Source organism: Oncorhynchus gorbuscha, linkage group LG05 (genome assembly GCF_021184085.1).
Source record: "Oncorhynchus gorbuscha isolate QuinsamMale2020 ecotype Even-year linkage group LG05, OgorEven_v1.0, whole genome shotgun sequence".
Taxonomy (NCBI): Eukaryota; Metazoa; Chordata; class Actinopteri; order Salmoniformes; family Salmonidae; genus Oncorhynchus; species Oncorhynchus gorbuscha.
Window position 1 is genome coordinate 65780766 of NC_060177.1, and position 13553 is coordinate 65794318.

The 13553-nt window shown below is 44.1% G+C and overlaps 1 protein-coding gene across 3 annotated transcripts in view; it reads right to left on the minus strand.

Annotated features, from left to right (window-relative positions):
* LOC124036315 (tetratricopeptide repeat protein 28-like) overlaps window positions 1-13553 on the minus strand; it is a 373393-nt gene that overhangs the window by 90314 nt on the left and 269526 nt on the right. For all 3 annotated transcript variants that reach the window (XM_046350742.1, XM_046350741.1, XM_046350743.1), the window contains 2 exons: window positions 10466-10738; window positions 9658-9788 (listed from right to left, as the gene is read on the minus strand). In XM_046350742.1, coding sequence (XP_046206698.1) covers window positions 9658-9788; window positions 10466-10738 — 404 coding nt within the window. The remainder of the gene's footprint in view (window positions 1-9657; window positions 9789-10465; window positions 10739-13553) is intronic.

Below are 13553 nucleotides of genomic sequence, written 5' to 3' on the forward strand. Positions count from 1 at the left end.
TCAATCAGCAGAGGAGGTGTGGGGAGCGAGGAGAGGGGAGGATGGGATCCTCCTATTAGAGCAGGGCCCCATAAAGGCAGCTGAGGCACCAGGCCCTTAATGATTCCTTAATGATCCCCCTCCTCGGCTGTAGCACTGACAAACCCTGACTAACCCTGACCCCAGGAACACCCACCAGGCCCCCCACGCTAGTTTAGTTAGTGGAAATTCCTTTCAGCAGATCAAGCAAGGGAAACGGCAGAGTAGACAAACAAAGACAGAGAGGTAGGAGGAGACGAGTTGTGGTATAGGGGCAGTTAGACCTCTAGACCCCAATGCTCTCCCCTCTACCCAACCTCTTTTGCTGGGTTTGTGATTTCCATTGCAAGCCTGCAATGGGTTGAGGGAGCCAGCAGCAGAAGAATAGCATTTTAACATCACAGGGTAACGTAATTACAGAGTGTACCATTGCCAGCCTGCCTCAGTTTCTCCTAAATACTCACACCCCAAATTAGGGGTTACCTCACTCAAGCTAAACCTACTATTTAAGACTAGGACGTCACATGCAAACACAGGAGAGGAGAGGCAGTTTAGTTTTACCAGCAGAGTTTATCAGGAGAATGACATGAAGCTGTTCAGTCAGATGGTTGCTATTAAGAACCAGAGTAGACCAGGTGGGGCCACATTAACCTACTGTATGGAAGGACTTGGCAGGGCCACATATGGCTGGATAAAGGAGAGTGTGTTTATGTTATATGTCCAGCATATCTGAAAATCTGCTAAAGATATTTCCAAAGTCTGCGAGTAAAACATTTTTTTTTTTTTATTCTGTGGTACAGTATGACCTCACAGGCTTGGACTGCAGCTCAGAGCGAGTCACGGATGACAGAACACTGCACTCCAGGAGCCATTCCCAGGTTCCCCCTCTCCTCTCATAGATAACACCAGCAGCTTTCCCCCTCACCTTTTAAACCACCCATCCCACTCTCACTGTCCTTCCATGAATGTGTCCCTCTCTAACACAACCACAAGGTACATCCACATAACCAATTATACCATCATTCATTCCCTTAAAGATATTCCATCTTTAAGAGCAGTAATCATTTGAAAACATAGAAAAGCTGTATGGCTTGCGGAATATATTTATCCAAAACAGAGACGTTGGTCACGACCATACTCTAGAGTAAGTGGAAAGTGAATAACTCATAATGGCTGCTGTAGTGGTCATAAGCAATATGTGTGATTAAGGCCAGTGACTAGGCCAACTGTAGAAATGAGGAGTGGTGGACCATCAGTCTGGCAGGCAGCAGCAGAGTCCAGGCCTTGCATGGCAGAGCATTAGGAGATGAAAGAGAGGCCGTGCGTTGCGCCTCTACTGATAAAAACAGGATCCAATTACTGCCTGTGATTAATGGAGAACGCTCCCAGGAAGATCTCTGTCTTCTGTCTCTCTCTGCTCCTCCATCACAGGACACAGCCAGGCAACTTTGCACTGCACTGCGCTGGGGGATAGGCCAATAGTAGTGCTACTATATTAATGTTGTAGTAAGATCTGTCTTCTGTCTCTCTCTGCTGCTCCATCACAGGACACAGCCAGGCCACTCTGCACTGCACTGTACTGCACTGTACTGCACTGGGTGAAAGGCTAGTAGTAGTTACACTGGAGTAACACATGGATAGACGAGCGGTATAATGTGTGTGTGAGAACACCACCTATTCTTGGGAATTGCTACCTGCATTGAGGTAAAGGGCATAATTACTAATAAAGTGCTAAGATGGAGGTTTATGTACTGTATGTGTGAGCCAGTGGAGGTTCCTCAGGGGAGGAAGGGGAGGACCATCCTACTCAGTGAATTTCATGACAATTAAAACAGTGAAACAATAGTGAAAGTGATCCTTTTTAGATAAAAGTATACAAAATATATTAATGTCACCAAATAACAGATCTAAACACACTGTTTTACAATGTAGATCTACAGTAGCCTCAATAGCACTCTCTGGGGTAGCACCATGGTGTAACCGGAGGACAGTTATTGACTTCAATACAAAGCTAAGGAGGCTCATGGTTCTCACCCCCTTCCATATGCTTACACAGCAATTAGGAAGACTTCCAGAGGATGTCCTCCAACCCACCAGAGATCTTGCAGCATGAACTGGAAGCAGGCAAGAGTGTGCAAGGCGGTATTGAATTTGTCACTGTCTGTCACCTTGATTTTTCCAATTTACCTGTGCACCTACATTATAAACTTTCATTTGTAGGCTAGGTTGTAGCAACCACGTTTGGATGAAAAGCGTGCCCAGAGTAAACTGCCTGTACTCAGTCCCAGTTGCATATTATTAGTGGATCTGGATAGAAAACACTCTGAAATTTCTAAAACTGTTTGATTGATGTCTGTGAGTATAACAGAACTCATATGGCAGGCAAAAACCTGAGAAAAAAATCCAACCAGGAAGTGGGAAATCTGAGGTTTGTAGTTTTTCAAGTCTTTGCCTATCCAAGATACAGTGTAAATTTGGTCCGATTGCACTCCCTAAGGCTTCCACTAGATGGCAACGGTCTTTAGAACCTTGTTTTAGGCTTCTACTGTGAAGAAGGAGAGAATGAGAGCAGTTTCAACCAGAGGTCTGGCAGAGTGCCTTGAGCTCAGTCAGGCACGCACCCGTGAGAGTTAGCTGCGTTCCATTGTATTTCTAAAGACAAAGGAATTCTCCAGTTGAAACATTATTGAAGATTTATGATAAAAACATCATATAGATTGATTCTATACATCATTTGACATGTTTCTACAAACTGTAACGGAACGTTTTGACTTTTCGTCTGGACTGCGAGTCGTGATTTTGGATTTGTGAACTACACGCTCAAACAAAAAGGAGGAATTTGGACATAAATGATGGATTTATCGAACAAAACAAACATTTATTGTGGAAGTAGGATTCCTGGGAGTGCATTATGATGAAGATCATCAAAGGTAAGTGAATATTTATAATGCTATTTCTGACTTCTGTTGACTCCACAACATGGTGGGTATCTGTATGGCTTGTTTTTGTGTCTAAGCGCCGTACTCAGATTATTGCATGGTGTTTTTTTTCTGTAAAAAAAAAATTGAAATCTGACACAGCGGTTGCATTAACTTCTTATGGCTGCAGGGGCAGTATTGAGTAGCTTGGATAAAAGTTGCCGAGAGGTGCCCAGAGTAAACGGCCTGCTCCTCAGTCCCAGTTGCTTATATATGCATATTATTAGTAGTATTGGATAGAAAACACTCTGAAGTTTCTAAAACTGTTTGAATGATGTCTGAGTATAACATAACTCATATGGCATATAGCAAAAACCTGAGAAGAAATCCAAACAGGAAGTGGGAAATCTGAGGTTGGTAAATTTTCAACCCAGTCCCTATTGAATACACAGTGGGGTATTGGTTATGTTGCATTTCCTAAGGCTTCCACTCGATGTCAACAGTCTTTAGAAACTTGAATGAGGTTTCTACTGTGATGTGGGGCCGGATGAGAATTCTTTGAGTCAGTAGTCTGGCAGAGAGCCAGGTCCTGGTCATGCACATTTCACATGATAGCGACCTGCGTTCTACAGACAATGGAATTCTCCGGTTGGAACGTTATTGAAGATTTATGATGAAAACATCCTAAAGATTGATTCCATACTTCGTTTGAAATGTTTCTACGACCTGTAATATAACTTTTTGAAGTTTTCGTCCGACGTGCTGCTGGACCTGAACGAGCGTTTGGATTTGTGTACTAAACGCCCTAGCAAAAGTAGCTACTTAGACATAAATAATGGACATTATCGAACAAATCCAACATTTATTGTGGAACTAGGATTCCTGGGAGTGCATTCTGATGAAGGTCATCAAAGGTAAGGGAATATTTATAATGTTATTTCTGATTTCTGTTGACTCCAACATGGAGCGTGTTTTTGAGAAGTTTTTTAAAAATCTGACACAGCCTTTCCTTAACTTCTTGCGTCGAGCCAACCCGGATCTGGGATCATGACTACAGCCTCAAGCCCATTACCATAACGCAAAGTTAACTATTCATGAAAATCGCAAATGAAATGAAATCAATATGCTAGCTCTCATGCTTAGCCTTTTGTTAACAACACTGTAATCTCAGATTTTCAAAAATATGCTTCTCTACCATAGCAAAACTAGCATTTAGCATTAGCATTTAGAGTTAGCATCACCAGGCAACATTTTCACAAAAACCAGCAAAAACATTCAATAAATAATTTACCTTCGGATGTTTTCAATGAGGAGACTCTCAGTTAGATAGCAAATGTTCAGTTTTCCTGAAAGATTATTTGTGCAGGAGAAATCGGTCCGTTTTCTGCGTCATGTTTGGCTACCAAAAAAAAATGAAAATTCAGTTATAAAAACGCTGAACTTTTTTCAAAAATAACTCCATAATATCGACTGAAACATGGCAAACGTTGTTTAGAATCAATCCTCAAGGTGTTTTTCTACATATCTCTTCAATGATGTATCGTTCCTGGAAGTGTGCTTCTCCTTCTGTATCGCATGGTAAAATGAGTGCCACTGACAATTGCGCACCAATTTAGACAAAGGACACCAGGCGGACACCTGGCAAATGTAGTCTCTTATGGCCAATCTTCCAATGATATGCCTACAAATACGTCACAATGCTGCAGACATCTTGGACGAACGGCAGAGAGCATAAGCTCGTTCACAGCACATTCACAGCCATATAAGGAGACGATAGTAAAATAGAGCTTCAAAAATTCAGCTCATTCCCTGTTTGAGGTTACATCTTGGTTTCGCCTGTAGCATCATTTCTGGGGCATTCACAGATAATATCTTTGCAGTTTTGAAAACGTGTTTTCTTTCCAAAGCTGCCAATTATATGCATGGTCGAGCATCTTTTCGTGACAAAATATTGCGCTTAAAACGGGCACGTTTTTAAAATCCAATAATGACATAGCGCCCCCATAGGTTGAAGAGGTTAAGGAAAGGTATATCTATATTTCCATGTCTAACAATTGTATTTTCATCGACATTTATAATGAGTATTTCTGTAAAATGATGTGGCTCTCTACAATATCAACGTATGTTTTTGGAACTAGTGAACGTAACGCGCCAATGTATACTGAGATTGTTTTATATAAATATGAACTTTATCAAACAAAACATACATGTATTGAGTAACATGAAGTCCTATGAGTGTCATTTGATGAAGATCATCAAAGGTTAGTGATTATTTTGATCTCTATTTCTGCTTTTTGTGACACCTCTCTTTGGCTGGAAAAACAGCTGTGTTTTTCTGTGACTAGGTACTAACCTAACATAATCATTTGGTGTGCTTTCGTCGTAAAGCATTTTTCAAATCGGACACTGTAGTGGGAATAACAACAAGTTTATCTTTAAAATGGTGTAAAATACTTGTATGTTTGAGGAATTTTAATTTTGAGATTTCTGTTGTTTGAATTTGGCGCCCTGCACTTTCACTGGCTGTTGTCATATCGATCTCGTTAGCGGGATTTCAGCCGTAAGAAGTTAAAGGCACAGTCAACTTAGTGTATGTAAACTTCTGACCCACTGGAATTGTGACACAGTGGATTATAAGTGAAATTGTTGGAAAAATTACTTGAGTCATGCACAAAGTAGATGTCCTAAACGATTTGCCAAAACTATAGTTTGTTAACAAGTAATGTGTGGAGTGGTTGAAAAACGAGTTGTAATGACTCCATCCTAAGTGTATGTAAACTTCCAACTTCAACTGTAGGTCAAGGAACAGATCAAATCTATTTTTACCTGGAGTTCTTTTTCTAGCTCTTAGTCTCTATTTGTATCAAATGTAAAAAACACAATTTCAAATGTTGCTACATAGGACCAAATCCAGGCGGTGGGTTACATAAGCTGTAACTGAAGTAAGACCATGCTCATAAAAAAAGTTGTCCTCTCTAATCTTCAACGGCACCGACAGCCACTGGTGGGAGCGCCCCTTACTCTCTCTCCTTCACACTCTTTACGGTCTCTACTGGAACTTCAGTGAGCAGCAGCACAACATCCTGTGTCCAGGTTGGCCTGGCCTCTAGGAAGTGACCTCACCTCCTCTAAGGCCAGATAATACTTTGACATCAGAAAGCAAAACACTAGCTGGGCTAGCTACAGTAATGAGGGATCCGTTCCCTCCGTTATAGCCCCCAGTGTTCTGCTCTGCTCTCTGAGGGAGGCCAGGTGGTGTGACACACATGTGACTGATTAGGGGACCTGTAGGAGGCAGCAGCCATTAGCAGCATGGGATGACCTAGTCAAGGCCCTGGAATAGTCTTTACATAACACCTCAGACACAGCTCACATAACTTGTACTGGCCCACTTCTAAAAGTACTGTCAGTGTGTGGTGGGAAGGTGAGGGGATGTTCCCTCTCAGAAGAAGTGAATGAGAGAGTATTGTATAAGAATGGGTCAGTATTATTCAACATGTAAGGTGTACGGGCTGTGTGCTAAACCAAAGGGGGGGGGGGGTAGAGGGATGTGAGGTGTCCTTAACAGCCAGTCAGGTGGCAGCTTGGTGTTAGTAGGAGGATCTAGATATGATTAGGAAGGGTGGAGGCTTTCATAGTAATCCTTACTGTCTGACTGAGAAGGCAGGGTTGTAGGGACACGGAAACACACACACATTCACAAACACGCACACACTCATTAAAAGCTACCATCTGGTCAGCCAATTACTGCCAGTGCCTAATGTGTTTTTTTATTTTTTATTTAACCAGGTAGGCTAGTTGAGAACAAGTTCTCATTTACAACTGCGATCTGGCCAAGATAAAGCAAAGCAGTTCGACACAAAACAGAGTTACACATGGCTTAAACAAACATACAGTCAATATCACAACAGAAACAAGTCTATATACAGTGTGTGCAAATGAGGTAAGATAAGGGAGGTAAGGCAATAAATAGGCCATAGTGGCGAAATAATTACACTTTAGCAATTACACACTGGAGTGATAGATGTGCAGAAGATGAATGTGCAAGTAGAGATAATGGGGTGCAAAGGAGCAACAAAAAAAACAGTATGGGGATGAGGTAGTTGGATGTGCTATTTACAGATGGGCTATGTACAGGTGCAGTGATCTGTGAGCTGCCCTGACAGCTGGTGCTTAAAGTTAGTGAGGGAGATATGAGTCTCTAGCTTCAGTGATTTTTGCAATTCGTTCCAGTCATTGGCAGCAGAGAACTGTAAGGAAAGGCAGCCAAAGGAGGAATTGGCTTTGGGGGTGACCAGTGAAATATACATGCTGGGTGCTGCTATGGTGACCCGTGAGCTGAGATAAGGGGGGCTTTATCTAGCAAAAACTTGTAGATGACCTGGAGCCAGTGGGTTTGGCGACGAATATGAAGCGAGGGCCAGCCAATGAGGGCATACAGGTCGCAGTGGTGGGTGGTATATGGGGCTTTGGTGACAAAACTGATGGCACTGTGATAGACTGCAACCAATTTGCTGAGTAGAGTGTCGGAGGCTATTTTGTAAATGACATCGCCGAAGTCAAGGATCGGTAGGATGGTCAGTTTTAATGTGAACTGGGTATTGAGACCCCCAAATTAAACACAGACCCCCACACTCCTTACCTTATCCACAAGCACACTCAAATACAGCTCACCCTAACACTACTGTAACTAAACCTGTGTGCATGACATACTGTACGTAGGTCTAGGCCTTCCACTGATGGCTGTGGTCTTTTGCCTATCTATGTGGAGGTATTTGTGTGAGAGATATGAGGGGCCTTTGGCAGTTAGCTGTAGCTTTGTTTCTCATTGTGTGGTTATGTCTGGACTATATAAACGTCCTCTGATATCTGCAAAAACAAACAGTTGAAGCGGCTGGGGAGGTGCTGGAGGGGAGGATAAGAGATGAGGGGAGCAGTGGGATGGGGGAAGCATGGAGCAACAGGGGGGAAAGCAGGGAGAGATGAGGGGAAGCAGGGATGGACACAGGGGAAGCAGGGATGGACACAGGGGATGCAGGGATGGACACGGGGGATGCAGGGAGAGATGGGGGAAGCAGGGATGGACACAGGGGATGCAGGGAGAGACGAGGGAAGCAGGGAGAGACGGGGGATGGACACGGGGAAGCAGGGAGAGGGAGAGATGGTGGAAGCAAGGGCATTCTTCTCTCTGGGCTGGGTGACGGAACTGTGCTGGAACAATCACCCCCACAATCACCACAGAGGTCAGGCAAGAGAGAGAGAGAGAGAGAGAGAGAGAGAGAGAGAGAGAGAGAGAGAGAGAGAGAGAGAGAGAGAGAGAGAGAGAGAGAGAGAGAGAGAGAGAGAGAGAGAGAGAGAGAGAGAGAGAGAGAGAGAGAGAGAGAGAGAGAGAGAGAGAGAGAGAGAGAGAGAGAGAGAGAGAGAGAAGAGAGAGAGAGAGAGAGAGAGAGAGAGAGAGAGAGAGAGAGAGAGAGAGAGAGAGAGAGAGAGAGAGAGAGAGAGAGAGAGAGAGAGAGAGAGAGAGAGAGAGAGAGAGAGAGAGAGAGAGAGAGAGAGAGAGAGAGAGAGAGGGGAGGGAGAGAGAGAAACTAGCCCTTTTTCTCACTGTCTCTCTCTCTCTGTCTCTCCCTCTCTCTCCCAAGCTCTCACTCTCCCCATGTCCTTTGTTTTCTTTCCCCCTCTATTTCATATCCAAACAGCTTAATCAGTCTAAATGGCATTCCTAAAGCAACATATGTTGCCAAAGCTGAATCATGTACAGGACACCTGAATCATGTACAGGATAAATATCTCTATAATATCTGCATAAACGTTTTGCATTGATAACGAGGAGCACCAGCTGTTACTAATGGCCCTCCCATTGGTCTCTCCACCTCTCTATCCCTCGCCTTGTCACCTTCAATTGTTCTCCTAGCCCACTTCTCATCCCTCTCTCTCTCTGACAGGAGAACCAGCAGTAGAGCCTTCCTGCTCTTCAGTCTTACCCTTCAGTCACCCTCTGAACGACCAAGACAGAGGAGAAGATGCTGGACACATCACTATGACAACCACTAACAGAAACAGAAAAAAAATCACTAGCCATCTATCCCCGATATGACCTCAGCCCCTCCTATAGCAGAAGATAACCTAAAACTATGTGAGAGATTTCTCTTACATTTTAACTTTATTTAACTAGGAAAATGACAGGTTTTTACCTTGTCAGCTCAGGGATTTGAACAAGCAACCTGTTACAGATACTAGTAGAATGCAAAAGATGCCATTTCGAAAGTGGGTAGTGCATAATCAGTTGTCCTCTTGTACTGTCAGTCATTGCATACCTCAGAGAGCTATTTAGAACATCAGAAATGTCCAGATCAAAACATAGTTTTTTTTATCCCATAGATGTTTTTGTAAAGTTCGAGTCACACAAATATCACATGAATACACATTAGACATGGCAAAATGTATAGAATTGCAAGAAAATGTGCTTTAAACTGCTAAATGTTCTCTGCAACCCATGACAAAATGTGTAGAACTGCAGGAAATGAGCTTTAAATCTGTAAATGTTCTCTCCCCCAACAAGAGGGGTGTGAACAATTTGTGTCATGAACAGTGCTTGTGCCCATAGAAGTAGACAATGCTGGAAGGGGGGGCCTGAGTGAAAAAGTTTGGGAACCCCTGATAAGAGGACACATCTTCTCCTCATGAGTGGGATGTGGCCATGTGTGTCTCAGTCTCTTACCTCCCTGTCCTTGAGCTTCATAGCCAAGACCAGCTGGTGGCGGTGGTTGGTCAGGGCCTCACGGTAATTCCCCTTGGAGAAGAATGCTGAGCCCAGGTTGCCATGGGCACGGCATTCACCTGTTTGGTCACCTGGAGCAGAGGAGGAAAGGGAGGAGAAAGGACATGTCACTCCAGGACAGTTTAGGACAAAGGACAGTGTTCTCTATATAAAATCATCTGAGAACATAATCAATACTTTGTAAGCATCTGTATACTTGTTTGTTTATCACTCAGGTTATATACAGTACAACAGGAAAATCACTACTAAATGTGCTGTAATTCAGTGTAGATTTACAGGGCAGTCATGGTCCTCCACCATCTTAGAGCAGTGATGCAGTGATACGTTGGAACTCCTTGACACTGACATCCCATTAGGTCCTTAAATGGAGTACTGGGTGTTCTAAGCTGCTGTACAGACAGAGCTCCACAGTAGAAGTAGACCTGCTAGGCCCTAGTGGGGTGAGAGGTGGAGAAGGGGAGGCCTTATTACATCTGCCTGATAGACAGGCCCCCCCATACAGAGCCATAGAGCCAGGCTCTCTAAAAACCACAGCGCTCTGCTCCATCCAGACCCTTATCTCCTGCTGCTCTGCTATACACTGCCCACTTGTGTGTCAAACTGTGTGGAGTCAGGAGAGTCAGACAATCTGGGCTGCCTTACACACACAGTAACTCAGGACCAGATAGAGACACACCAATACACACAGATACGAACATAAATAAACAGACAAAAACACACACACAAACATGCACCCCTGTGGTCTCACCTAGTGTCTTGGAAACCTCCAGGTCTTGCTGCATGTATCCGGTGCTCTTCTCTGCATTGCCCAGGGACCAGTGGGCGCTGCTGAGGGCTGAGAAGACGGAGCCACGCAGCTTGAGGCTGCAGGTACCGATCTTTAACGCGGCCTCCAGGACCACCACGGATGCGGTGTGGTGGGCCGCCGTGAGCAGCTCCTGACCAATCACTGACACCACCACGAATGGACTCTTGTCCAGCTTCATCTTCTGCAGCTGCTGGTAGGTGGGTTCTAAGGACTCTATGTGGAGGGAGGGTGGGAGGGAGGGAGGGGAGAGGAGGGGGTTAGGGATGGTCATGATGGGGGCTACTGGACTCATTCAGATAGCTTTTTTGTATTCCTTTCAGTTTCATGGAATATACAAGGTTCTCCATACTGCAGCTCACGAACAATGACTGTATACTGCTTAGGTAAATTACTGTACACTAGTCATGTTGATTAGTTCACCAGAATATCTTGTAAGATGGAAAATCTTAATAGCTCCATATAAACTCATCCCAGTCCTCAGTGCATCTAGTTAAGTCTGACACAACTACTGTATAATCGTGTAACCAACTATTACGGATGAAAAGCATCATGAAAATAAAATAACCGTCATAACTGTTTTGATATACAGTACCAGTCAAAAGTTGACTATTTTCTACATTGTATAATAATAGTGACAACATCAAAACTATGAAATAGCACAGATGGATACATATAGTAACCAAAAAAGTGTTAAACAATTCAAAAATATATTTTATATTTGAGATTCTTCATCGTAGCCTCCCTTTGCCTTGCTTTGTACACTCTTGGCATTCTCTCAACCAGATTCACTTGGAATGCTTTTCCAACAGTCTTGAAGGAGATCCCACATAAGCTTAGCAACTGTTGGTTGCTTTTCCTTCACTCTGCGGTCCAACTCATCCCAAACCATCTTAATTGGATTGAGGTCGGGTGATTGTGGAGGCCAGGTCATCTGATGCAGCACTCCATCACTCTCCTTCTTGGTCAAATAGCCCTTACACAGCTGGTTAAGTGTGCCTTGAATTCTAAACAAATCACATACAGTGCTACCAGCAGAACACCCCCACACTATCACACCTCCTCCTCCATGCTTCACGGTGGGAACTACACATGTGGACATCCTCCATTCACCTCAACCAGCTTCATGAGGTAGTCACCTGGAATGCATTTCAATTAACAGGTGTGACTTGTTTAATGTTAATTTGTGGAATTTCTTTCCTTATTAATGCATTTGATTCAATCAGTTGTGTTGTAACAAGGTCGGTGTGGTATACAGAAGACAGCCCTATTTGGCAAAAGTCCATATTATGGCAAAACAGCTAAAATAAGCAAAGAGAATCGACAGTCTATCATTACTTTAAGACATGAAGGTCAGTCAATGCGGAAAATTGTAAGAACTTTGAACGTTTCAGTCGCAAAAACCATCAAGCGTTATGATGAAAATGGCTCTCACGAGGGCCGCCACAGGGAAGACCCAGAGTTGCCTCTGCTGCAGAGGATAAGTTCATTAGAGTTACCAGCCTCAGAAATTGCAGCCAAAATAAATGCTTCGCAGAGTTTAAGTAACAGACACATCTCAACATCAACTGTTCAGAGGAGACTGCGTGAATCAGGCCATCATGGTCAAATTGCTGCAAAGAAACCACTACTAAGGGGCACCAATAAGAAGAATAGACTTACTTGAGCCAAGAAACACGAGCAATGGACATTAGACCTGTGGGAATCTGTCCTTTGGTTTGATGAGTCCAAATTTGAGACACATAGGCTGAGGACACAGAGGCTGTGTAAGGGCTATTTAACCGAGAAGGAGAGTGATGGAGTGCTGCATCAGATGCCCTGGCCTTCAAAATCACCTGACCTCAACCCAATTCAACCTGTTTACTGCTTACAAGCAAAAACTAAAGCAGGAAGTACAAGTGACTCGCTCAATACAGAAGTGGTCAGATGACGCGGATACTACACTTCAGAACTGTTTTGCTAGCACAGACATGGAATATGTTCCGGGATTCATCCAAAGGCATTGAGGAGTATACCACCTCAGTCAACACCGGCTTCATCAATAAGTGCATCGATGATGTCATCTCCACAGTGACCATATGTACATTTCCCAACCAGAAGCCATGAATTACAAGCAACATCCGCACCGAGCTAAAGGCTAGAGCTACAGCATTAAAGGAGCTGGACACTATTCCGGACGCTTACAAGAAATCCCGCTATGCCCTCAGGCGAACCATCAAACAGGCATCAATACAGGATTAAGATTGAATTCCACTACACCGGCTCTGAAACTCGTCAGATGTGGCACGGCTTGAAAACTATTACGGACTACAAAATGAAACCCAGCCGCGAGCTGCCCAGTGACGAGAGCCTACCAGACGAGCTAAATGCCTTTTATGCTCGCTTTGAGGCGAGAAACACTGAAGCATGTATGAGAGCACCAGCTGTTCCGGACGACTGTGTGATCACGCTCTCCATAGCCGATATGAACAAGACCTTTTAACACGTCAACATTCACAAAGCCGCGGGGCCAGACAGATTACCAGGACGTGTACTCAAAGCATGCGCGGACTAGTTGCCAAGAGTCTTCACTGACATTTTCAACCTCTCCCTGGCCGAGTCTGTAATACCTACATGTTTCAAACAGACCACCATTGTCCCTGTGCCCAAGATAGCGAAGGTAAACTTCCTAAATGATTACCGCCTGTAGCACTCTCGTCGATAACCATGAAGTGCTTTGAAAGGCTGTGGTCATGGCTCACAACACCATAATACCAGAAACCCTAAACCCACTCCAATTAGCATTCCTCCCCAACAGATCCACAGATGACGCAATCTCAATCGCACTCCACACTGGACAAAAGGAACACCTATGTGAGAATGCTGTTCATTGACTACAGCTCAGCGTTCAACACCATAGTGCCCACAAAGCTCATCACTAAGATAAGGACCCTGGGACTAAACACCTCCCTCTGCAACTGGATCCTTGACTTCCTGACGGGCCGCCCCCAGGTGGTGAGGGTAGGTAGCAACACATCTGCCACGCTGATCC